This window comes from Anser cygnoides, chromosome 1 (assembly GCF_040182565.1).
Source record: "Anser cygnoides isolate HZ-2024a breed goose chromosome 1, Taihu_goose_T2T_genome, whole genome shotgun sequence".
Taxonomy (NCBI): Eukaryota; Metazoa; Chordata; class Aves; order Anseriformes; family Anatidae; genus Anser; species Anser cygnoides.
Genome location: NC_089873.1, coordinates 155,672,163 through 155,697,690, shown reverse-complemented (window position 1 = coordinate 155,697,690; position 25,528 = coordinate 155,672,163). Strand labels below are relative to the sequence as shown.

Here is a 25,528-nt window from a genome sequence, read left to right as displayed (position 1 = left end):
ATCCTGTTTTCAGGGAAAACCTGACTGTTCCTTGTGACCTCACAGGAAAGAAAAAAAGAAGTAAAATGTAGGTAGGATAGGAGACTTCACGGTTAAAACTACAACTCTGCTATGGGATTTAACTTACTGCTTTGAAATATCTCTATATAAACAAGACATGTACAAGCACTGACTGATAGTGAGAACAGTATTTGACCAAAGATGGCTCTTTTCCTACCTGGACAGTAGCTTGCAATTATCAGAATCTAATGAGACAGCACAGACACTAAATCAAAGACATGAGAGAGTTAAAACCTCTCTAGAGGTCTCTCTAAAGAACATCACTTGAACAGAAGTGGCTCTGTGCCAAGCAAGCCCAAGGTATGTAGCAGTCCCTCCACTGCATAATATCAATCTAACAAAGGCTTTTTCCAGGAGCCATTTGATCCTTGAGGTAATTGCTAATTCACCTACACACTTGGGCAGCAGTAAGAGCGCACGTTGGTTTGCCTATAAACTGAAAGACGTTAATTTGTTCCTGGAATTATGTGCTTGGTGAATTTGTGCTCCAATTTCCCTTGCTCAGAGGCTACAGGGATACTAGAGATGGGCATTCAACTATTATTCAAAAAGAAAGTCTAAAGAAAAGTTAAAAACAAAAACTCTACAAGAATCATCAGGAGATTTAGCCAAAACTAATAGTTCACAGTTGGTTGGCTTGTAGATACCAGGTTTTTACTACCCAAAGCAGAAAGATGAAAGGAGATTGAACGTGCTCTCATACAACTGACATAAGAAAAGCTATGGAACAATTGGATACTGTACTTGGACATGTCTGCTCCTTCCATATTAAGAGGTCTAATGAGATCTAATGCTCTGGTTGCTGATGGATAAAAGCCACTTTTCATACAGTTGCAAGTTTAAGCAAGTTATGAGAGTGATCTAAGAGTAAGCCACACAAATTACCTGCCCACCATTAGAGAATTGCTGCATGAGCCGTTTAAGCACATTAAAAAAAATATTGCACTTACTCAGCAGTCTGACTTCCTAGAACCTTCCCCTTTCTAAATTTCTACTTCGTTTCTACTGAACTTTTCTACTTTAAATAAACAAGTTGATATTAATTATTCAAGGTTTACTTTAAATCAAGAAAAAGTTGTTTGTTTTTTAGATTTATTTTATTTAATATTATTCTGAAATCAAAATATTTGCAACTGTCTACTGTGGAGTTGTTTCCAGAATGATACAGCTGTCTGCTGTCATTAATCAATCTTCTACTACGCGGACTTTGGTATATCTCAAAGATGTCCCAGTTTATTAAAAACTACATGACTCATGAGTAGCACAGAATGAGCAGTCACACAAAAATTCAATAACGCTAATAGTGACATTGATGTAAAGTCAACAGGTTACATGGACCAAGAAACTGCAGTTACTGAAACACAAGGTTGGTGGTTCTGTTTTCAGCAAATACCTAAATCTATCCTATTAAAAGTTGGATTCACACTATTGCAAAATTCCCTGCATTTCTTGGAAATTTTGTAAGCACAAATTAAGTATCAGTTATTCAAATTAAGGATATTTTCCACATGGTACTGTAAAAAAAGTGACATATTTGACATATTATCAGGCTACATCTTACACACACTCCAGTTACTAAACTACCTAAAAGAGAGCTAACTAACTACAATTTTATAATGTTTAATGAAACAGCTGACTTGAGTGAGAAATAAAAAGTGAACCGAGCAGAAAACACTTCAATCAAGTAAAAAAAAAGTTGATTTTTTTTTTTAACTTTTCAGATAAATATATAAAAAAAAAAGTCACTCTTCTTCAGCTCAGTCTGTCTTCAGAATTGATTCCATCCAATTGATATCTCCTCCACCAGCGCTGCTAGTCCAGCCAACTAGCCTCTTCAAGCACTGAAGAAGTTGGAGTTTTGCTAATAAGTTGCTGACTTCTTAAATCTTTTTGGTTTTCTTGTCACCACACCACCGTTCTCCCTTGCTCATTTTCCATCTTTCGTCCACCATGTGCAACAGCTGTTCAGGCCCTAAATAGTACAATAACATTTTGCTCCTAGGTATTTGTTGGTTATACTGTAACTATAAATACAATTCCATCTGAATATAAGAATAAAGGTAATGAGAAAAATGTCTAACCTGAAAATGCCGCAACACAACAGAAATAACATGTAATATCAAGCTGAGAACAGAATTTTAAGAAATAGGAAAATCAAAACTAAGTTACTTCAACCATACAAGCTAGTATTTTGAAACTGTATGGAATCACAGTTCTTGTTTTTGTTGGTGTTTATTTTATTTTTTTTTTATTGCTTACCATTGAATCATTTAGGTTGGAAAAAGACTTTCCAGATCAAGTCCAACCATCAACCTGACCTACTGCATACCATCACTAAAGCATGTCCCTTAGTGCCACATCCTCACATCTCTTAAATACCTCCAGGGATGGGGACTCCTCCATCTCTCCAGACACCCCATTCCAATGCTGCCCACCCTGAGAAGAAATTCTCCCAACTATCCAATCTAAACCTCCCCTGGTGCAATTTGAGGCCCTTTCCTTTTGTTCTAGCACTTGTCACCTGAGAAGACACCAACAACCTCCTTTCGGGTACTTGTAGAGAGTGATGAAGTCTCCCCTCAGCCTCCTCTTCTCCAGACTAAAGAGCCCCAGCTCCCTCAGCTGCTCCTTGTAAGTCTTATATCCCTCATCCCACTGTAAAAGTAAGAAAAATTAGAATGTTTTCTCAATATTTACCCAAACAAATATACCCCAAGAGGACATCTGAGGAAAATATATTTCCACTAATTTTGATGCAACTTTTAACAACACCTCGAACTAAATCTTTCATTAAAATATTGATTTATCCCCAAGTGAACCTGCAGACCCTAAGAAATCCTGTAAACCCTGTGTTATAGAACAAGATAAAGTGTATATAACAAGCTAAAAATGTTCCTATACCAAAGATACAGTATTTACATTGTAGGTTTGAATAGCATCAAATGGATAGAAATAAATTATACTCCTGAGAAGGACATTCTCACCCAGCCTTCATTTCATCTTTGATTTCCTTCAGGCAATCAAAAGAGTAGACATGCTTAAGAGAAAACTTTAATTAAATTTAATAAGACTTCAGATATAGCCTCCTGACCTCTGGATTACAGGTTAAATAGGAAAAACAAAACCATACAGTGTATGCTGAGTCAACTACTGTTGCCTCCTTATTTGTTCACAGAACAGGAGTTTTTTTCCTCCTGGGAGAAATACTTCCTGAGTGCTTTCTGTTCACAGGAAATTTTCACAGGTTTTCAACACTGGTTTTGCAGAAGGATAAATGTGTTCTTCTATTAAAGAACTCCCTGAAATCCACTGGTGTTTTGACAACAGCTGTGGATCAGGAGATATTTGATCCAAAATAGCTAAATACCTCAGATAGCAGCAACAGCCAAAGAGGCAGAGTTAAGAAACCAGCTAGAATACATGCTACAGCACAGACAAACAAACAAATAGGTGAAGCAATACACCCACACATGCATCTGTCGCAACAACCAAAATAAAGGAAAAGCCAGGAAGGTGACGCACACTGTCGATCTCTTTTTGTCTTGGGCATCCAAGTTCTCTTTGAGGAGGATTTCTGCAGTCTTCACCTCCTTACATGGCTTCTTAGAGAGAAGTGAGGCCATTTCTATTCCTGAAAACCACTCTTTAGAGGAGGAAGAACTGCCAAATTAGCTTTTAATAGCAAACAGCAGGAAAAAAAAAAAACACGTTTAGAGCTTATGAGCATAAAATAACTTGTCACTAATGCCAAGATTGCAGTGTCCTTCCCCCACTTCAGAGAACCCTGCTTTCCACCCTTAAGGGGTAGATCAGTAGCAACTGTTCACCAGCCTCAGACAAAGTCCCCAGAAGCCACAGCCAGCGCCAGCTGGTGACCTGTCAGTGAAGTGCCAGTTTTTCTCTTGTAAGCGCTAATTTTTGCCCTTATAGGCTACAGTAGTCCAGTACAATGAGGAAGAAGTCATTCTGACCTCCCCCCTCCCCATTGTAATAATTGTCAGTACTAACCTTCAATTATTTATTCCAGGAAGAAAAACATCTTGATCCACTACTTTCAGTTAAACCAAGGTGACAAAGCCATACAGGAAAATATAAATAAATAAATACACGGTGTTGTTATTCAAAAGCATTTAGAATTTTCAGGGTAGAAAAAAAGCCAAATCGACAGATCTGGCAGTTGAGTTGCAGATGGAAGTCTAAATATATTTTGTGCTTGATCTCGCCAGTTTGCAATCCTATTCTGTAGACCTAAATTAAACAGGAATTATTCCTGGAAAAATACCACATGAAACAAAGATGAAGTTATATAATTCAAATAATTTTCACTCCAACCTCTGAGTTACAATAATTTATATATTTAATATTTCTCTATTCACTCATCTATTTGTATAACGTAAGGCCAGTAAAGACCCTGGTTCTTAAAAATCAAAGGACTGTAGAAGTTATTAAAAGTATTCAGGGTCCAGAGTTTAACAAAAGTCTAACAAGCATCTGTATGAGGCTGACTTTAAAATGTTTAGCAGTGTAAAAAGGTTTCTAATACCTAGGGGAAGCCATTTTACTTTTAATAGCAACCAATATTAAGAACTTATAAAATGCAATACTACCATAAAATATAACATACATACTGTAAGTTCAGATGCTTTCCTGGAAACTTAGTAATGAACGTACGTATATCTGCACGCGTATATACACACATGTATGTACTATATACGTGTATTCTTTCCTGAAAATTTCCTGGTGTGTGTAGACACACAGGTATCAACATCCACATTTGTCTTCCTCATATTTCTGTCTAACAAGAAAAGACCTGACCAGCAGAAAGGCAACAGAGCTTTGTGAAATTCCTAAAGGCTTTCCTTTTCCATAACTGCAATTGCACAGCAGGGGTATGCCAGCAGGCACTACACCCTTGTCAAAATCTGTCCAGATATTTCAATGTACCACACCCCTCTTGTTCCAACTATCTCGTCAATGACAAAGCAACTAACAAGTAACCCCGAATTATTTAATATTTAAATCCTTAATTCGCCCAGTTCTGAAGCAAGTGGTGCACATTAGCTATTGCAATTCCACCCCCTCAAGCCTAAATGCAATACATGACGCACATATGCATCATTAACCTGGGGGGTACAAGACGACATGCTCACTCTAAAACCTGTTTTCTTTGCGTCAAGCAACACCTAAAAAAGCCTCTGAGAGCAAAGCAGCTTCAGGAAACAGTTACTGCTTGCTTTAACCATTTTTTTTCCTTCTAGAATGCTCTTGTATCCATTTCGGTAACTCAAATGGAATCAGAATACTTTCCAGAAGAAAAAACAAGTATTCAAATCCATCTGAAAAAATAAACCTTAAATCCTGCGTTAGTGTTTTCCCAACAATGCATTCCTCAGTTTTCCCAAATAACGTAATCATCTGCACTTCATTTGAAGTGCCAAATACATTCCAAGAGCACATTAAAAAGATCTAACAGTGGACAATCTTCTGTAACAAGCTTGTTTACGGAGTGCAAATCCTTTAGAGCTATTTATACAAATCTAAGTGATCTAATAACTACGAAGCCTATGCTTTGACATTACAGCTCCATGCATACATGTATTACATGTCACACACATGCACTAACATGCTACAGAAGCAAGACAAGGTATATCCAGTCCACACACAGTAGACATTAAATAAACAAGCTGTCCTGATTTTGGTTTAGATTTTAATTAGCAGATGAAAATATTAATGAAACAAGTTTATATTTACCAGGGATGAATGAACCAATATTCCTGAATCTTCATTTGGCAGGCTGAATGCTGTATATTCAAGGGCATTGTTTTCCCCTTGCAGTTTGCAAATATAACCACAGTTTCTCTCAAAAACTGTCCGGATGCCTTTAAAGAGAACCACGCTTGTAGTGCAACCCATTCCAAATCTGTTGAATTTTGCATTTCTAGCAGCCCTGATTGCATTTGCAGAATGTCTTCTTCCCTTGCTCGGCTCGAATAATTTTCCTGTGCTTCACAGAAATATTTCTTTGTACAGTCTTCATTACGTCCGACATTTAGTATGTTCCTCAGCTAGAAACCATCAGCTACTGAAATGTAATCCTATTTGTTTAAGCCAAACACTGCCAAAAATCCAGCCGCAGAAGACAAAAATCAGAGGGTGATGAAAAGCAAGGGATACCTCAGCTGTAGAAGATAAGAGGCTTTCAGCATGTGCTGTACTCCACAAGAGAGATGAAAAGATATTCCAGAGGGTCTGGGAAACAGCTCCTGTGTTTCAAAGATCCTCAGAACATAATCGAAGATGAAAGGAAACTGCAAAGATACTGCTGCAGTTTCTGCTGCCAGCCACAAAGAATCCTCATCTGCTGCAAGAAAGCACTCTCCCAGAATGCCTAGCACAGAGTTCGTACTAGCAAACATTTCTTCACTTGACCTATATGTGCTTTTTAGGGCTTAAAAGCAAAAAATTCAAGAGCAACAGCTCAAAAGGAGGGGAAATTTATTAAATTACTGCTGCTGTGGAAAAAAACATGTTACATAAATCTACTTCTATCAACTGTTTATGTTATCAGCATGCTGTTATCAGTTCAGGCAAGCCACGAGGGAGCTGGAAGCTGACAACTGTCTTTACTTCTTCCCTTCTCCCTTACAGACAAGGGTAACCACTTGGAAAAATGAGTTCAAGAACTGACTTCATCTGCTCCTTTAAAAAAAAAAACACAGCTGTTTTTTTTCCCCCCATACATTTCTTAGTTGTACAGTGAATCACATCCACATTGATTGATTTTATCGCTACAGGATATTACAATCTGTACTGGCATCTGTCACACAAGCATGTAACCATCTATAACTGACACTGAGAAAGTATGGGTTTTTTCACTGTTTTTAATCTTCTTTTGTAGAAGCAACTCTATTTAAAAGGCAAGGGATTTGTAAAAATTAATTGCCCCAAACATGACAATATCAATCACTGTCAGAGATCACAGATTAGCTTTATGTTTCTGCTAAACTGATCCACCACAGAAAGCACTAAGATGTATTTACTTAAATTGTAAAACTGGATAAAACACTGCATTTAGAAACTCAAATTTGTTGCAATGCAGGTAAAAAAACTCTTAATTAAAAGGACTTAAGGGAAGCATGAAGGCAGGGGAGGGGAGAGAGAAATGATGCAGATTTGCCGCCATACAAATTAACTTGGAGATACTTGGATGCTATAATGAGTGATTCAGAAAAAATATGCAAGATTTATTAGCACGTTTCCCTAACATTTGGCTAGCTAATGCATCTCAGTATTATATTTCTCAGTTAAATACAGTAAAATAATGTGCAGACACATTGATTAAAAAGGGGGGAGAAAATCAATACTTGACAGTGATCCAAGTAGTTCCTTCCAGTCCCATATTCTCAAGGGCAGCAGTCAGCATGTTCCACACATTGTAAGAAATGCAAACTGTGTTAAGGCAGTTTTGTTAATAAGAAATGACTTAAATTTTGCTCTGAAGACGATGACACTTCATATGTAAGCAAGAACCTTGCATAGCGATGTCCCTATACCTTCTGTCTCTGTACCTACCCCACCCTCTTCAAAACCAAGAACCAGTGCGGTGATGGAAATGCTGGGCTCCATTCACTGAGCTCGGACAAAGACCTGCTTGCAAACGTGAGAGAAAAGAGTCGTGGGAATTACCAGGGTATTTCTGGGGGTGCCTTCTGTGAAGCTAACTGTTCCTACTGCAGAAGCCCACTTCATTCCATCTGAAATGTGGGATTACAGAGACCTGACAAAGTTCAGAATCCAAACATGGTATCAGAAATTGACAGATAACTAGAAGAAATCACTGTTGAGAGGGCTGCTCTATGAAGTTTCAGAGGCTTCATATTTGGAAATGTTACTAGAAAATGGTAGAAAAAACAGCTTGCGCCTTAAGAGAATATGAGAAAAGTCTGTTTATAAAAATTTGCCATGCATTAGACAGTTCCTTCAAATACCTAGAAAATGACCTCACTTTTAAAGCACCAGGTAGGATGTGGAGAAACAGGAAGACAAAAAGATTTCATTTGGAAAGATAAACAGATGATAGAATCATAGAATAATTCAGGCTGGAAGTGGCCTCGGGAGGTGTTCTAATTCAAAACTGATTAAGAGCAAATTTAATTTTGACTACATCTTGAATAAATTTAGCATCATCTTCCTACAGTTATTTTAGGAAAGACAATTGAAACTTGAATCAATACAGTGGTAGTAACAATGACAAGCAATGAAAAGGTTTCCAAATTGAGCTTGAAAAGGAGATAAATATGGGGTCATGAGGGGTGGGAAGAATCCAAAGGAGGGAGGAGCTTGACCATGTGCTTAAATATTAATACCATGAGAAATCTTAATAGTATGCAATATAAAGCAGACTGCCAACAAGCTGACTTTTTCTTTATACGTTAATTTGGTGCAAAGTGGAGGCTTCCAGCTTTACTAAGGAAATTCCTGCAATTGTACTGAGCACAAAAAGCAGCGAACATCCAGACAGAAATGTGACAACTGTAATACTGTCCACTACAGAATTACATCTCAAAGTGAAATGGGAGGCTGGAAAAAAGTTTTTGTAAAGGTCTGACAGAACCTTCTCTACCAACTGAAGAGAGCTAAAGGGCAAGCTTAAGGTAGGTAAAAATCTTAATCCAGTGGTTGGAGAAAAAAAAAAAGAACAGAACAAAAAACAAGACTGGATCATACTCCATATGAGCGGCAAGCTAGACATTGCAAACTATCTGTAGCTGAGCATGGGTTATGAAAGGGTATTTTTCCCGTCGGAGGGGTAGACAGGAAGGTTGTTGACAGGAGACACTGCTAATGCTATTTCTCTTTGCTTGTGAAGAAAGGTCTGCATGCAAATTTCCAAAGAGTTATTTAAGTTAGCATATATTGCAAATATTACATTCCTAAGCCATATTGCATGGCTTATATAGGGTACAACAAGCTTCTCCTTGCTATATAGTACATTGAATCTGTCCTGACTGCACCGTGAGATTCCTGACATCCAGAAGATGAAATAATTGCTGTTACCTCCAAGGTGGTTCTTTGGAAAGTCATGTCTTTCTAGGACATGGACAGGTAATAAAGAAGAAGCTCTAGTCATTCTCCAAAAAAGTTGTTGGGAACTGCTTAACAGCAGCTACACAATCGCTTTAAGGGTCTCACCATCAGTCCTCCTCTTATTACAGTAAATGCCTAGTAATTCACTTTTTACTCCAGCACTGGAGGACTTCAGCACATTAAGCAGCCCTTCTACAGTCAAATGAGTTCCCGCAAGCAGAATCACATAGGTGCACAGTTCTCAACAACGTTTGCACGTTTCAGTTTCGCACTGGTTAGCGCTTAAAAAGGTAGAAGTCTTTTGGGAAAAATTACCTGGGTCAACTTCATATCTTCAGGGGATAAGACACTCAGGAACAAAACAAGAGCTTATTAGAAACAAGTAGACAGAAATCAGACAGTTAAGAGAATACAAATCAAACCAGGGAGAGCTTCCAATTGAATATGCTATTGCAAAACGGCACGGACATTCTGTCTTCAGACGCTATCGCTACAGCCAAGGCTTTCATAAAGACACAGGGCCACATCTGCAAAAGAACATCATTCAGGCAGGATTTAAACATTTAAGCCACAAAACTACTTTTGATCCCTTAAAACATTAGAAGTAAGTAGTTAAATTTTTTACCTACAAAGTTGTCCTTGACATTTAACATACCCAAACTGATGCTGTCTTGACAGGAGCAAACATCTGGTTCTGAAGAGATCTTAACACATACTGACTGAACTCGGCTCTTCACAAAACATGACAGTATCTGTAGGTGGAGCACTACCTTCCATCTGGCAGCTGTCTATATTTCAGCTCAGAATGCTAGAGACGTGGGCCTAAAGCCGCCTCAGCCCCAAAAGATTAAAACCAACATCGCTTATCACTCTTCAGAGTGCCTTAACAAGCAGGTAATAGCATACCCAGGTCAGTGTACTTGCTTTTGTCTGATAGAGCTATGCTGCAGGAAAGAGCTGAGATCCAGCGGCCCTGCGAGAGGGAAAAGAAATGAACATACAACAGCTCCCACTTACTAGGAATGCTCCTAGAAAAGAAAATTCAGGTTTTGGTTCCTGTTGCAAGGACTGCTTCTGCTATGGCTGCCTCCTGCAAATTTCATAGAAGAGCTTTGTCAGTTAATGCTCTTCAAGAGCTCACATTTCTTCAGGAAGAAGGAATCATGCCAAAAAGGCTTTGTGGCCACAACTGAGGTTTATGCTTAAGTTAGAATAAAAGTCTTAAGCGCCTGATTTTTCAAAACTAGTGCAGAGCATCTTGTTGGGTATGGATTATTTTTGGTGACCCTCATACACACTTTCAAGATTGGGAAGAAGGGGTATTCAGGGAATTACAGGGTGTTCAGACTCACCCCAGTCTCTGGGAAAGTTATGAAGCGAGCACTGCAAGAAGCCACGTCCAGCCATATAAGGGATAAGAAGGCAGCTGTAAGCAGACAAAATGGATTTACCACAGACATATCACACCTCACCAACCTGTTTGCCTTCTGTGAAGAGACAGCTGGCTCAAGTACAAGGACATCACAGTGGACGCTGAAGAATGTTGGTGAAACAAGGCCTCTGACAGTCTCCCAAAGCATCCTTGCAGCCAAACTGGGCAGACCTGATAAGGATGACACCCTGGCGGACACGTTGAGCATGCTAAGCAGGCTTCTCAATACAAGAAAGATACTGACATACTGCACTGAGTCCAGCTGGGGACATCATGATGGTTTAGGGGCTGCGTCATAAAGCGTATGAGATAAGTTATGAGACCTGAAGTGAAGGCCACAGGGAGCTCTTATTGCTGTCAACAGCTACCTAACAAGAAGGTTGAAAGAGGACCGACTTCTCTTGAAGGTCTGGTCACAGGACAAGAGGCAACAGACATGAAATATTCCATGTACATATGATTTTACTTATTTTTAAAAACAATGGTAGAAAATATTGGAATCAAAAAATTCCCACTTTTGTGGATATTAAAACTAGATCGGCATATTCGGAATAACCAGACCTGCTTTGAGCAGGGGGGTCGTCCAGGTGACTTTCTGAGATTTTCCTTTCAACCTATACCCCTGCATGATTCTGTGGCCCTGCATCAGGTAGCCACACACTAACCACAGAAGGAGAAAAGATCCAAGAGAATTCTGTCCTTCAGAAGAAAGCTGCTATGATCACTGCAGAAGGAATCTTGGCAACAGCATGTTTGGATTCCTGTGTAATTTTGGATGAGAATCTGCACATTCAGCAAGGCCCTAAGAAGAGATATGCATCAAACAGAAATGAAAAAAAAAATACTGTAACATTAGAAACGCTAACTATAGCGCCAGGCTGAAGACCAGAAGCAGTTTACCACCTGTGCAGGATGTCAAAAAGTCAGAAACAATGCTTACGAAAATTGGAACACTGGCTCTGTCACATCTAGTCAAGGAAGCTGTCAGAGGTGGCTAATAACACAATAAACTGACCTACAGACAAGGGAATGCTGATATCTATCATGTCTCTTACACATTTTGGTAAGTGGGCAGGAGGCCTAAATATGATGCAACCCAAGGAATGCCATATCAGAGATTATAATCTTGCATACATAGTATCACGTACGTGCCGATGGAGAGATGCGCACAAATTTACAACCCCACTTGTTACCAAACACTAAATACCGCAGCTAATACTTTGCAGTCACATCGCAGAGAGCTGCAGAGAGGTCGGTCTTCTCACTAGCCCGTTCTACCTGTGTAATAATACATTTCCATCCACAGGTGAGCACTGGGAACTGCCAGTAAAGCATTCACCCTAAATTCAAGCTTAACTCAAGTCTTCCTTGAGGCAGACATTCCAAAGATATCCCCAAAACTTCAGGAACTTGTCCAAGTCAAACTAAACTGAGCAAATGAACTGTCATTGCTAAGCATGAGACACAAAACACCCCCTTTTAACCATTTTGTATTTCAAGCCTTAACACAGCATTTCTGGTATTGAAATATGCTCACAGGACTCCATCTAGTGGTTACGTAACTTTCAGCTTTCTGAAGTTGACATTTTCAATCTGGGCTCATTAAATAACTGATATGGTAGCCACAATATAAATTTATTATTATTAGAGAGCAATAGAATAAGTCACTAATTACAATTACGGTGTTTCAGAAACACCGATGAAACCATGCCAAAGTAAATGACAGTCAACAGTACAGTAGACTAGAAAAAATAGTTCAAGCCCTGTTTTTGAGCAACCATAGGTTGGGAAGAACATCAAAAGCTTCAGAGCTCTTATATCCTCTTATACTTTTAATCCCTTTATGGAGGTTACTCAGATTCAGGTTTTCCCCCTTTCCTTTGTTACTAGTTCATTCGGGAACAAGTTCCAACTTTCCCTCCAGCAGATCATGAACTGCCAAGATATTATGCTGGAAGTGTTTGTTATTTATCCCTTGAACTCTACCACAAGACTGTCTACAGCAAGTTTCCCCTCCCCCCAATTAGGAACCTTGCATTTCACCTGAGAGAAAACCTTTTGGATCATGCTATATGCTACGGCCAGGAAGAAATTCATATCCAACATTATTGGACCATCTGAGGCCATCCACAATCCCAGGCAAATAACTCTGAGGTGATAACAAGCCTGGCAAGCAAGACTCCCAGGACAATTCCTGAAGGAAACTAGAATAGCATCCTTCAAATAACTACGATGTGTGTCATTTCCTCATTAACCTGAATACTCTTTTTAGACTGCCTGAAGCTTGAGGTCCAACATGAATTTAAAATCTCCCTTGGACTAGCAAACACTAAGAGGGAAGCCTCCTTGAACATTCCTAAAGGCAAACATGTTGCTCTGACTTTCAGCTAAGCCACCTACTAAACCAGATGACGCTATATTGCACCAGTATCAGTGCCAGTGCAAGAGGGTGCAAATAGACCTAGCAGAAGGAGGTCTGAAGCACCACTTAGCACCACTGTGCTGTGGCAAGTGAGGAACACACTAGAAGAGGCGACTTAGTCTTATATTTCACAAATCTTCAGCTTCATATTATTTTATTGCCTGGCTGTAGTCACTTATAACCAGGCCTACAAGTAAGCCTAGAAGGGCATAAAGCGAAGAGTAAGCAGATTCTCTGTCAGTATCAATGCTCTGATGAAGAACTGTACTTCTTCAGACACTGATGGGTAAAGGCCACTGTGTAACATCAGAGAACCGAGAGCATGAAATAGCACTGGCAATGCCCTCAAACTCAAAATTAGGTGAGTACCTTTCAAACACCTTAAAAACAAAGCCCTTTTTTATATGTTAAAACCCACAATGCTCGCATTTCAATTTAGATTTCTTCACAAACCTGTTAAAATGAAACCAAGAGCTATCTTACTATCCTTTTCCTCTCCCACTGAAATACCTAACTCCTTCTGTGGCGCTTGCGTTGTTCTTATTCTTGACTGTTCCAGTACTCTCTTCAGCAGATGGAGGCACCGAGATCATCTCTCTTTTAACAATGACAAAACACAGGCATCCAAATTCAGGCTCTGGACGTGCAAGCTGAAACCAAACTAAATTTCTACCAACTTAGAGGCGCTGAATTCTAGACCCCTGAAATCAACTACATTTCCCATATGATCACACACAAATGGCAAGTTACATTCTGCACTGATGTAAACAGAAATCTAAATGCTTTCTCTGCTTAAAATTATGACAGCATTACCCACTCTGAGTATAATGTGTAGCCACTCTTTGTGAGGGGATTAACTCTATAGCAGTAAAAATATAAACTGCTCCCTTATCTCTGAATTCACCCAGTACCTCCTTCCCATCCAAAGAGTACCTGGAAGCAGTAAAAAAGCACGTAGCCTGTGCCTCAAATTTCCAAACCCAGATCAGTATCTGTCACCATGCTATCTCTGTGGAAGTCAACAGCTACAGCTCAGTATCAAAAAGCATCCAGCTGTACACAAAGCAGCAGCTCAGGATTGTTTATTTGCACGATGGCTCTATATGACAGCCTTCCGTGCTTAGCAGCTCTGGTTCAGCATTACTCCTTCTCAGCTTTGTAGCGATTAAACATAAATCTTGAAGGTTTTTTAAGTGTATTTTGGTTATTTAGTTAATTCTACCTGAGATCACTCTGAACTCCCACTGCATGAATAACTATGTTTCTTAGCAGAAGAAACTTCAAAAGGGGCTACCTGATTTCAACTACAGCGACTGTAACATTGTTCATGCACAAACCCACCCTTAAAAATTAAAACAACTTTAGAAGAGTGAGGTATCATTTTAGGAAGAGAACAGTTTTGTTGGTTTAGTGTCCCTTGTTTTGTAATGTTTTTATTTTTTTCCTAGAATTATCACCAGAAGAAACTTTTCAAAAGTACTACCAAAACAGTCTGGAGAAAAAGTCAATCTCAATGATTTTTTTCTTAATTTTCTCGTTATTACAAAGTTGGCATCTCTTCCAGAACTACCACTATTGACAATATTGTACACAACAAGGCCTTCTTTACATTTAATGTCTCCATGGAAATCCTGTGAATCAGATTTTTCAGATGATGCTCAAATGACTTTTCCCTCCTTGCTGTCTCAAGATAGTAAAACGATCCCAAATGGTCATTTTTTTTGACACAAGAGTATTCAAGGGGCTGAATAACAAATTTTCTTCTTGTAATACCTGACATCCTTTCCTTCAGGTGGTGAGTAGACAGAAATTCCAGTAAGTCCTGTAACAGCGCCTTTTTCTTCAGAGAGGGCCCCAAAGCAGAGCTTGGCCTGAGCCCAGCAGCTTCAAAGTAGAAATCCAGTTAAAGCCTGGAGTACGTGGTGGCGTCAGTGGTATCCAGTCTGAATCAGTCTGCAGTCTGCTTCCTTCCTTGGGACACGGGGCTAAGATTGCTTTTTAAGAACAAAGTAATCTACTATCTTACAGAACAAGTATACAGAAGAATGAGAGAAGAATGGCATCCCTCCCCGCCACAACCCTGGAGATATCTTTCCTGCTGCTTTCCCTTTGCTCTGGATACCCACCAGTAGCCCCAGGCTGACACCACTACCCTAAATACAGCACAGATTCACAGATTAAGGTCACAGAACAACAGGACAGTTGAGGCTGGACTCTGGAAGTCATCTGGTCCAACCCCCTGCTCACGCAGGGCCACATCAGCTTCACCAGTCTGAGGGGCCAGATCCAGCCAGAGTTTTCAACAAAGCTACTGGATTGTTGCTTTCTAGTTGTTCCCATCTGAACTGCCAGAGTCTCCAAGCCAGGCAGCAATCTCTGGAGCCAGCAGGAGAATGCAGAAGATAGTATCTGAATGCCCCGTTCCTCCTCTCGTACCTGAATCATCAGTCAGATGAGGAGATGACAAAGTGCCCTGACAGATGCAGTAGCTCAGCCTTATACCAAGCAAGAATCCCATTCCCCACCCCTGCGGTCAGATAAGGATTTTTCTTTTCTTAATGTTTCTGCACCAAAGCTGCTATTTTGTTCAACCAGTAATAACAGGAGTGCTGTAGACTAGCTCAGCTACAGATGTTGGATTTTTCTGACCAAACGTTTGTGCTCCAAAACAATTTTCTTCATAAAAATTCCCTTCAGAGTTCCCGCTCAACTTTCTGACAACCTTTGGACGTCTCGTATACCTTTTTCCGAAGCAAAGTCCATTGTGCCAATGAAATTCTGGACCTCGTTTAGTACTACAATCTTGTTCATAAAATGAACTAAGTTGTTTTTGTGGCCCAGAAGACTTTTTTTTTTTTTTTACAGGAAGTCTCTATTTTGCATTAATGTATGTTCATTTTCATTATCACAAAAAGAACTTTAAGTATCTTTACAGAAAAAAAAAATCCTATAGCATTCTCACAATACAACACGTACCTACCATTTTTTCAATGTATCTTGAATTTAATCAGTTACATCAGTGCTTCTGGAGTAAGACAGAATGCAAGCCTTCCTGCACAAACCCATCTATCCTCTACATTAAGGTCTGAAATAAGTTTACATACTCAGAATGATTGGAGTATCTTCTTATCCTTATATAAGATGCCTTTATGCCTTTTTAGGCATAAGTTATTTCAAAAATCTTGCAATTAGAAGAGCACGAGAAGAGCAAGGTAATATCTGGACTACTTAGGCAGCTTTACATCTTTTACGTCTTACATAATTAATGCTTCTGATGGACTCAGGCAATCTAAGGAGAGGAGAGCAGGGAAGAATGAATCTGTCTTTACCTTCTTCCAAATGAAGCTTGGTTTTCAGTATCTACATCAAGTGGAGTACTTGATATCATACAACCTCAAAACCAAAACTAAACACAAGCTAAGGGAGAAAGATTTAGGTACATGTTTTATAATATAGAGTATTTTTAAAAATCAGTTCATTAGGTAAGTTCTTCAAAGTCCACCACAGATTTCAGGTCTAAAAAAGTTTCTTGGACTCCAGTGATGATAATGTTACACCCTTTTGTCATCTCCATAAAGAGCCACCAGCACCAAATTGCCCCTCAGTCACAGAAATTCTTAAAAGAAAAGCAATACAGGCAATACATTTCTCAGAAGGATGCGATCAAACTTCCTGTTATCTAGAAAACTCAGCTCCCCTTAGTTCCTTCAGTGAGTCATCAGCATCTTTTCCTGACTATTTTTAAAGCAAACATGCATAAATTTTGCTGTCTTGAAGCTACCTCAAAAACACAAACCTGGTTAAAAGGTCAAATTTTCAAATCATTACGCGTGCATACACATGCATACATGCGATGGTTATCTAATCTCAGGCACACACTGCTCAGGGGCAAGCGACCACTCAAATTGCCACTCTTGCTCAATGTCACTTGAGCAGTATCACCCATACAACCCCACCACCACCACCCCAGTTGATAATAAAGGTCTAGTTTCCAAAACCAATAATTACAGACCTTTTTGAAACATTGCCACAGGAGCACAATGCAGCGTAAGCAAGCAGACGACTCGAAGCTGGATATACTGTTTTAAGTTTATTGCGTAAGATGTTTAATATGGGGAAAAAAAATAATCACAGAGTTGTGAAATTCTCAACGTTAATTTCAGGTGTGATGAGTTCTGCTTTTATCAAGATACAAATATGTGATCTTGCTTGGGTTTGAAAGGGCACGAGTAGGAGGATGAGAAGAAGTTATGCTGTGGTATTCTGCGCTGCTGTTGCCACCACAGATTTCAAGCCCAATCCAGCATCACTAGATACATGACATTTGCTGCACTAGAACGACTAGCTTTAAAGCATTTAATCCTTTATTTTAAACGTAATTATCTTAGCAGGCTAGGAAAAGCTCCAACAAAGAATAAAGAAATGAGATGTAGCTAACAAGAATGATCCAGTGCCACTGAATGGGTTAAATTAATTTTTGTTAACACAAAAATTCAGCAGTCCTAAACCTTCCCCCCTCACGTTCCCTTTCTGAAGAAATTCACTGACATTTAACATTTAAGCAAGTTTAAAGGTATTTATTAATAGAAATGTTGGTGCTATAGTCCAGCCTCTGAATCTTCTCAACCACAAAAATGTCTATCATACTCAGTACGTCTTCTCAGCAGCACCAGACCTGCCAGAAACAACAGTTTCCTTACCCGTGTTTTGTATCCAACTGAAAAGGTTTCCACATGCACTTTGCTAAAGTAAAATTAGCACGTTTATCACAAAGATCATACCTTTCCTGAAGGAAATAAAAATTGGCAGCGTGTTAGTGGTGCATACCATAAACTAAAACAACCTCTTCAGGGCTGAGCATCGCGTTTTTCCCCCCAAGTAAAGAGAAGGTTCAACAGTTCAGAGACTAGCTGAATGAGCTCTACCGTTTGCATCAAGCTCCTCCGAGGTGATATAGATGTCTCACCTTGATGCGAGACAGGATGACGCTCACAGGCAGCCACCGTTTTTCCTTCAACACCTTTAGTATCAGTTCACATCTCCCTGCTTTCACTCACCCATTCATAACAATTTGCTTCTTCCAGATTCTTTACGTACCTCATTTCCCATTCCAATCACAGAAAGCTCAAGCTTTATCCACGTTTCCATCTCTTCTACACCCATCAGCTCTAGAAGATCCCAGTCCCCATGCCCAGCCTCCCTCCAGCATCATGTATCACTTTGCCAGTTCCCTCTCTCCTAAAGCAAGCCATCGACAATCTTTCTATACAAACACAGCAGCTGAAATCTCGCCTTTAATGAGATTCCAAATACTACTTTCACCATATACAAAGAAGACACTTTGCAGAAATGCACACAAGCCCTCTCTGTGCACAGAATATATGAAAGGATGCACAAATCAAAAAAATATATATTGCATAATCCTCCCAGTAACTGCATTTTTGGAAAAACACATTAAAAACACGGTAATAATAGAGCAAAGACCTGGACTGCAAAGACAGACTTGGCATGTTCAAATCAAGAACAAGTCTCCTAAAGCAAACAACAATAACAAAAAAAATTACCAGCAAGTTTGATCACTCATCAAGGATTTGTCAGGAGATCCAAGCACTGTCTTTATGATATACTGACTTTCTGCAACATCTGAGAAGCTGAATTTCTGCAAGGCTTTTAGAACTCTACCAGCTACCTGATGTTACATATGAAGCTCCAACACATACTGAGATGTGACAATTTCAGTCTTCGAACACTCAAACCTGTTTTGTACATCCAAATCAAAAAGGAGAACTGCAAAAGATAATCTGGGAATCATATAGATTTCTTACTGTTCTCCCATATCTCCTGTTTCTTCTGTACAACGTTGGTTTTTATATAGGGGAAACAACTTTTGCAAAGTTATTTGGGATATGCAAACGTTTTAGTTATCTGCATACACAATAAGGGCATTTTATTGACAGCTAGGCAAAAGAGCACCAAATTCAGGTTGACATTCTTTTAATTTCTTATTTATCCATCCTTAAGTGTAAGCTTAATTTAGCAAGGGGTAAAACACATCATTTTGTCACTGAGATCATGTATCATTACCACATCATTGAACAAGGCACCACATGCCACCCTTCTGGTCCTACTGATCTATATAGGACGTGTTTTAGTTAATTCATCACCATTTAAACAGGTCGCTTCCAGTTGCACATAATAAACCTGGTCTCGCTAAGATTGCTGGTTTAAGAGGCAGACTTGTCATCCCCTCAGTCTTCCTCTCCAGACAGAGGTATTTGTGAGGCCAGAGAAACCAGCATTAAGTCACATGGCTAGTCCGAAGACAAAATAATGACAACGCACAAGAAAACCAAATTCAGTAGGGATGCTACTGTCATGCAGAAAAAAGCAAAACCTGAATGCAAATAATGAAGATATATCCGACGTGCCACATACTGCAATGAGAAGCTGGTTGCCAAATAATGTTTTCAGCTCTGCCAACTGTACCTGTTGGTCCTGCGAACTAAATCGAACGGCAAGAATGCATGACCTCCTACAAGTTGACAAGATAGCTTGCTTAGTTCTGCAGTTGAAGTTAGCTTGGCTAGCCACACCTGCTAACTATTCAACCAAGCTATTTAGTCTATCACTTGGCTGAAAATCTCTTATTTTTAGCTCCAATTAAGAGCAATCTGAAAGTTTCAGATATGGCACGCTATCCTACCGACGTGCTATTTTTAATCCCCTTTCATGAATATGATGCTAGGAACGTTTACTCAGAAGAGAAGATAAGCATGCTTCAGAAACGCTGCCTAATAAGCCTCATTTAAACACGAGAGATGCTCTTTTTTTTTAAATAGTGCAAGACTGACTGTATTGTTTATGACACAAACAGATGGAATTGTTAAATAGCAGCTCATATAAAAGTTAGAAAATATATACAAGCTTACAGGTATTAGCAGTTCACTTCTGTCTCCTAGCGCATGGGTGATCTGCATCGCTTCTCAGCAGATTCTGCTGCAGAGGCGTCCAGTCAGAAGCACCATGCGGCTGTACACATCTGGACAGATTATCTAGCAAGAAGTGCTAGCCCGAATTCATTCTTTCCTACCTCCTGATTCTAGACAGCAAGCCCAGTCAATGGAAAATAGGTTCAGCGTTTTGTCAGTATTGGAAAGCTTCAGTGATGAACAAGTGCTGACAGTAAGATCACACTAGTTACCAGTGCTGAACAACGTTATAAGCAAGGCATTTTGTTGACAATCCAATCCAAAAAAAATCCAGGGGGCGGGCTGTGCCCTATCAAAGAGCTTTTAGAGGCAGCTTAGGAGAAAAAAAAAAAGTGTGTCTTCTTCACAGCAAGTAATACAGAGTATTCTACAACTGCTTTAATATTGGTAGGAACGCTGTGTTCACTCGAACAGCACAAGAAACTTTTCTGGTAACAGAGCCCAGAAAATTCAACAGCTCAGAAGCCAGTCAACCTGCCAAACAGACAAGTAAATACTTTTTAAAATTCTTTTAGAGCAAAGAAAAATAGTATCCCACCTAAAATCCTCCTCTTAAAAAAATAATAGTAATACAATTTCATTCCAAACGTCACTATGCTCGATGAAAAGTTACAGCAAATTTAAAGGAGGAAAAAATTAACTCGTAAAGAAAGGAACATCTGGCATCACTAGACTTTTATTACATGATTTAAACAGCGTGTGAGGAGGAACAGAGGAGTTCAGTGATAAAGTAAACAGTACTTGTGATAGTAGGAAGGACATAACAGCAGGGGCAAAATATTGCTGGCACGGGAAGGTGAGCTCCAGCACAAAACTGTACAGGAGAGATGAGGACTCTGCTCCATGCAGCAAGCTAACAGAAAAGGATCGCCAACCTGCCCTGACCCTAAGCCATTATTTTTGCTTTCTAAAATAGCGAGGAAGGGCCTTCTACAGAATAACATTGAGCTAATACTCCACTTCACACCATCACTTCTTTCACCTCCTTAAAATTCTGCAGAATGTGCTGTTGGGGCAAAAATACCTTGAATATTAATGAATAACATGACCATATGCATTTGATCTACATGAATGAATTAAAGAATCAGAAATATAGTTTCCAACTCATCTCAATGACACCAGTTGTAAGTGAACTGAGGAAAATACTTCCAACGGATGGGGATTTATTGAGGGCTGGGGGGCAAGGATTGCTGATTACTACCAAAAAAAAAGAAATTACTTGCATCATGACAATCCCTTCCCCATCATGACAATTCCACTCTTTCCAGGAAAAAACTTCATCCCTGGAGAACCGTTAACGTATACTAGATGCTTGCTGCATGTACTTGTGCTAGTGTCTTGTGGAAAGCTGTCATTATGCAGGTGGACCCCGAGCTATTCATATTAGGACTTGTATTATATGTTCCTCAAACCACAGTTAAATAAAGAGTAATTTCATTTTAGAGCTACCATTTGATTTAAGAGAGTCATGCCTTTGAGTTACAGCTACAGCATTTACTACTCTCACACGTAACTGTGAAACAACAAACTACATGCTCTACCAAGCAGTACAAGAAAAGTTAGAGAAGGCCACGCTTAGCATTAACAAGAGTGAAAAGCAAACAACCCGGAGCAGCTTCCACCATTGGGAACCCCAGCACCGAAATCTCTCTACTTCCACCGGGTTAAGAGCTTACTAAAACATTCCCCTCGGAGATAACCAAACCGCATGGAAGGCAAACGCATACCACGAATAAGAGCCCCAGGAGGGAAGCTCTGAGAAATCTTGCTGAGGCTGTTTAAGATGTCGTCACCTGAGCGCGGCCGGGCCAAGAAACCGTACCTCTCTTGGTCCCGGCTGCCTCAGACACCTCCAGGCTGATTCACCTCCAGAAGCTGAAGTTGAATTAATGCAGCAGATTGTGAACTGGGAAGAACAACTAGCACGGGCACAGTAGGAACAAATAATGTATTAAAGCGCTCCTGCAGGGCTTGCCAGCGCTCATCTCTCCTGTATGATGCGCTCTCTGAGCACTACAAGCAATTTACCTCGGTTATAAAGCGTTATTTCAGCATACCTCGGTTATTTCAGCAGCGGGCTGAAACCAGATCGCTTCCCCAGCGTTTACACGCACACCGGGGCGCCCCGAGGCGGGCGAGGCGCCCACCGCACCCGTCCCACAGGTGGGGGGGCAGCGGGGGGGGCCCTCCCTCCGACAGCATCTCCCCTCCCGGCCACACAAAGGCGGACAACCGAGCAACGACACCCGGGGAACGGCGGCCGAGGGGACACCGCAGGGGCCGGGCGGGTCCCCAAGGCCCCGTGTCGCCCCCCCCCGGCACTCACCAGCAGGACGGAGCCGCGCACCACCTCGGACACGCTCTGCCGCAGCTCGGCCGCCGTGCCCGGCTTGCTCAGCGCCCGCGTGAACTTCCGAGTCTCCGGCGCCGCCAGCGCCATGGCTGCGGCTCCCGGTGCCGGTCCCTGTGACGGAGCCGGTCCCGGTGCCGCCCCGCTCCCCTCAGGGCCCGGCCGTTGGCGGCGGCCGTTGGCTGGCGGCGGCCGTTGGCGGCGCGAGCCCCGCCGCGGGCTCCTGTCAGGTAGCCCCGCCCCCTCCGCCTCGTCACGCCCCGCCCCTCCTCCTCTCCCTCCTCCCCCCCACTGCCCCCTCCACGCCGGGCCCCGCCCCCACCTGTTCCCCGAGCCGCTCGCCCATTGGGCGCGCCGCTACCTGCCCGGCCGCCGCTCCCCGCCCTCATTGGCTCAACGCGGAGCCGGGGGCAAGGTGAGGGGCGGGGCTAGCGCCAGGCGGAAGTCGCCGCCCGCCCTGCGCTCCGGAGGGGCCCCGCCCCTACCGGGCCGCCCCGAGCTACGCAACGGGCGCAACGGCGGCGCCGGGCCGGGCCCTGTCAGGGCGGAGCCGCCCCGTGTCGGGCCGAGGAGAGGCGAGGCGGTTCGGGACGGCCGCTGCTTGTGCCTCGCTGCCGCCGTGCTCCGCTTGGTTATCCCAGAAAGTTGCCGTTATAAGCTGCGGGCGCCCGCTTGGCTGCCCAGAGCTGGGAAATACCCTTCGAAAAAACCCTACCAAAAAAAAAAAAAAAAAAACTTCGAAAAAACCCTGAAAAAAAAAAAAAAAACCTTCGAAAAAACCCTTCAAAAATAAAAAACCTTCGAAAAAACCCTGCAAAAAAAGCCCTTCCAAACTGCTGTGCTCCCCCTGAGGGGCTGGCCGGAGCGTGTGCCGAGCACCCTAACAGCACGTTTCAGGCACCGAGGGTTGGACACCACTAAACCCACCACGCCCTTATATTGTTATATTTTAATATAATCTAAACTTCTTTCCTTGGTTGAATTACATACAGCCTACTACTAATGGCAAAAACCAACAGAGTGAATGCAGTAGATGAGGTAGGGGAGGACTTCAGGTGACAAAAAAAAAAAAAAAAAAAGAGTACTGGTGTGATTGTATGCAATCACAAAACCATTAGGGTTGGAAAAGCCCTCCAAGATCACCTGGTCCAACCATCCCCTACCACCAATGTCACCCACTAACCATGTCCCCAAGCGCCACGTCCAACCTCTCCTTGAACACCCCCAGGGACGGTGACGCCACCACCTCCCTGGGCAACCCGATGCTACGTGCTCAAGGAACGGCTGCCGCAGGAGGGGCCTGCTCTTCTGGATGCTTCACAGATACATCTGTAAGGACAATAAGGCTTCAAACAACTGAGGCAATTCCTTCAGAAAGATGAAGCATAATAAGTCCAAGTACACAACCACACAGCTGACACAGAGGGCGTTTTTGTCAGTGAAGGGTCTTTCCATGGTTTCTTCGCAGACCTGTATCTAAGACTCGTTTACTCAAATGCATGAGCTCTGATTTTTTAGTAGGATGTCTGCCACAACTCGAATGTCCCTATTACTGTTTACACCTTTAAGACACAAAGCACACAGAAGGAGACTAGTCAGGCACGTTAAAGATACCTTCTTAATTGTCTTCAAGTGCCTGACTGCACAAATCCAAGACCTGTTAGGTTTATGAGTCAATGTTTAAGCTGATAAATCAGAAAATTGGATAGTGCTGAGACAGATTATCTGAACGCAGAACTGGATGAGCAGCTATGTAAACATTTAGCTGGAGTAACTAGAATGAGCTATCTTAGGATCGTCAGGTTTTATTTTTTGCCTCAATCTCTGGGGTATGTCTAGATTTCAAAGTTCCACAAGTAAACATGCCTTAGATTTTGTCTAAATAATAGATGACCATTTTCTAAAATAAAACGTTATTGTCAAAGCACTCATATGTTAGCCCCAATTCTGACAAGAAAGATGATTCATCTACTGAATTCGTGGCTGCTTAGATATAAAATGGCACAATTCAAACAATATTTTTATGTATGTTTCCTATATATATTGTGCAGCTTTGCTATAAAAAGGGCAGTGTTCCAAATCTGAAGAAAACTCTGAACGATACCTGTATAAGTGGAGATAGACGGGAAAAATAAATCAAATATTGGTAGATTATTTAGGAACACCATACAGGATACCCAAAATATGACTTTATCACAGTCATCAAAGTTGTTTTTTTTTTCAGCTGAATGCATTTAGTTGAAGATAGAAAATGAAAGCAACGATTAAAATATGTATAAAGAAAATGAAAGCAACAATTGTAATATGTATAAAGCACATAGAAAGATGTGAAACTCACAAAGAGAAATTATAAGTTAGCATTTGGGAAGCAAGGAGAGTGAATATTAGAAGCTAAATACATGAATGAAGTCTTGGTTCATTGCCAAAAGGACAAGGGAAATATTTTTGTTAAGTGTCAGAAAGAAAAAATCCTAACTGTGGCATAGTTTCCCTACTGCTTTGAAATATTACAATTTTCAGTAGCAATGCTAATTTACAAAAGCATTTATTTTCTTTGCTTAATAGAAAGCTGGATAATGTAGTAATACTTTATGGATCTAATTGCACATCTCTTATTCAATCATTACTTAGGAAGAATAGCAACAGATAAAGGTAAAAAAAATTAAACTTTCAGGACTAATTAAGTCATGTCCAATAATTTTACAAGTATTGGCTCCAGGATTCTGAGTCATTCAAACTGAAAATCAACCTGTTAGTTCCAGAAATGAAAGCAAGAAACTGATTTTGTGCCCAATAAAAATGTAAAGCAAGAGGTTATTAGAGCTAAAGTCACATGATGGGAATCTTTGGCAAAAATATGGAAAGTCAAGCATAAGAATCACATGTAAGAATTAAAGAATTGTTGGGTGTCTAATTGTTGAGCTGGATTTACGGGAGTTTAGGCCTATTGCTTACTGGGATCAGCATTTTGCCTAGCAAAGTAACTGTATAGATTTTGAGCAGCCATGAAGACATTATAAAATTATAAAGGTATTAAAAATACTTTTATACAAAATCTGCAAAAATTATTCATCTGAATAAAAAAAAATAGCCAGTAGATCTCAAAGGTAATTATATCTTGAAAATCATCATTGGATGGAGACCTGTTTAACGAAATACAGCAAGGCTTTGATTTCGTTACAGTCCTC

At 40.8% G+C, this 25,528-nt stretch overlaps 1 protein-coding gene across 12 annotated transcripts in view; it reads right to left on the bottom strand.

Moving 5' to 3' along the window:
- The window catches only part of DOCK9 (dedicator of cytokinesis 9), a 129,305-nt gene extending 106,604 nt beyond the window's left edge, over window positions 1-22,701 (bottom strand). For 3 of the 12 annotated variants that reach the window (XM_048072715.2, XM_048072718.2, XM_048072714.2), the window contains exon 1: window positions 22,317-22,576. In XM_048072715.2, coding sequence (XP_047928672.2) covers window positions 22,317-22,430 — 114 coding nt within the window. In that variant the 5' untranslated portion in view covers window positions 22,431-22,576. Of the gene's footprint in view, window positions 1-5,811; window positions 6,412-22,316; window positions 22,577-22,662 lie in introns of those variants that run through there. The other 9 variants (XM_013174425.3, XM_013174426.3, XM_013174417.3 and 6 more) reach the window with 6 other exon arrangements.
- Between the last annotated feature and the right edge of the window lie 2,827 nt (window positions 22,702-25,528).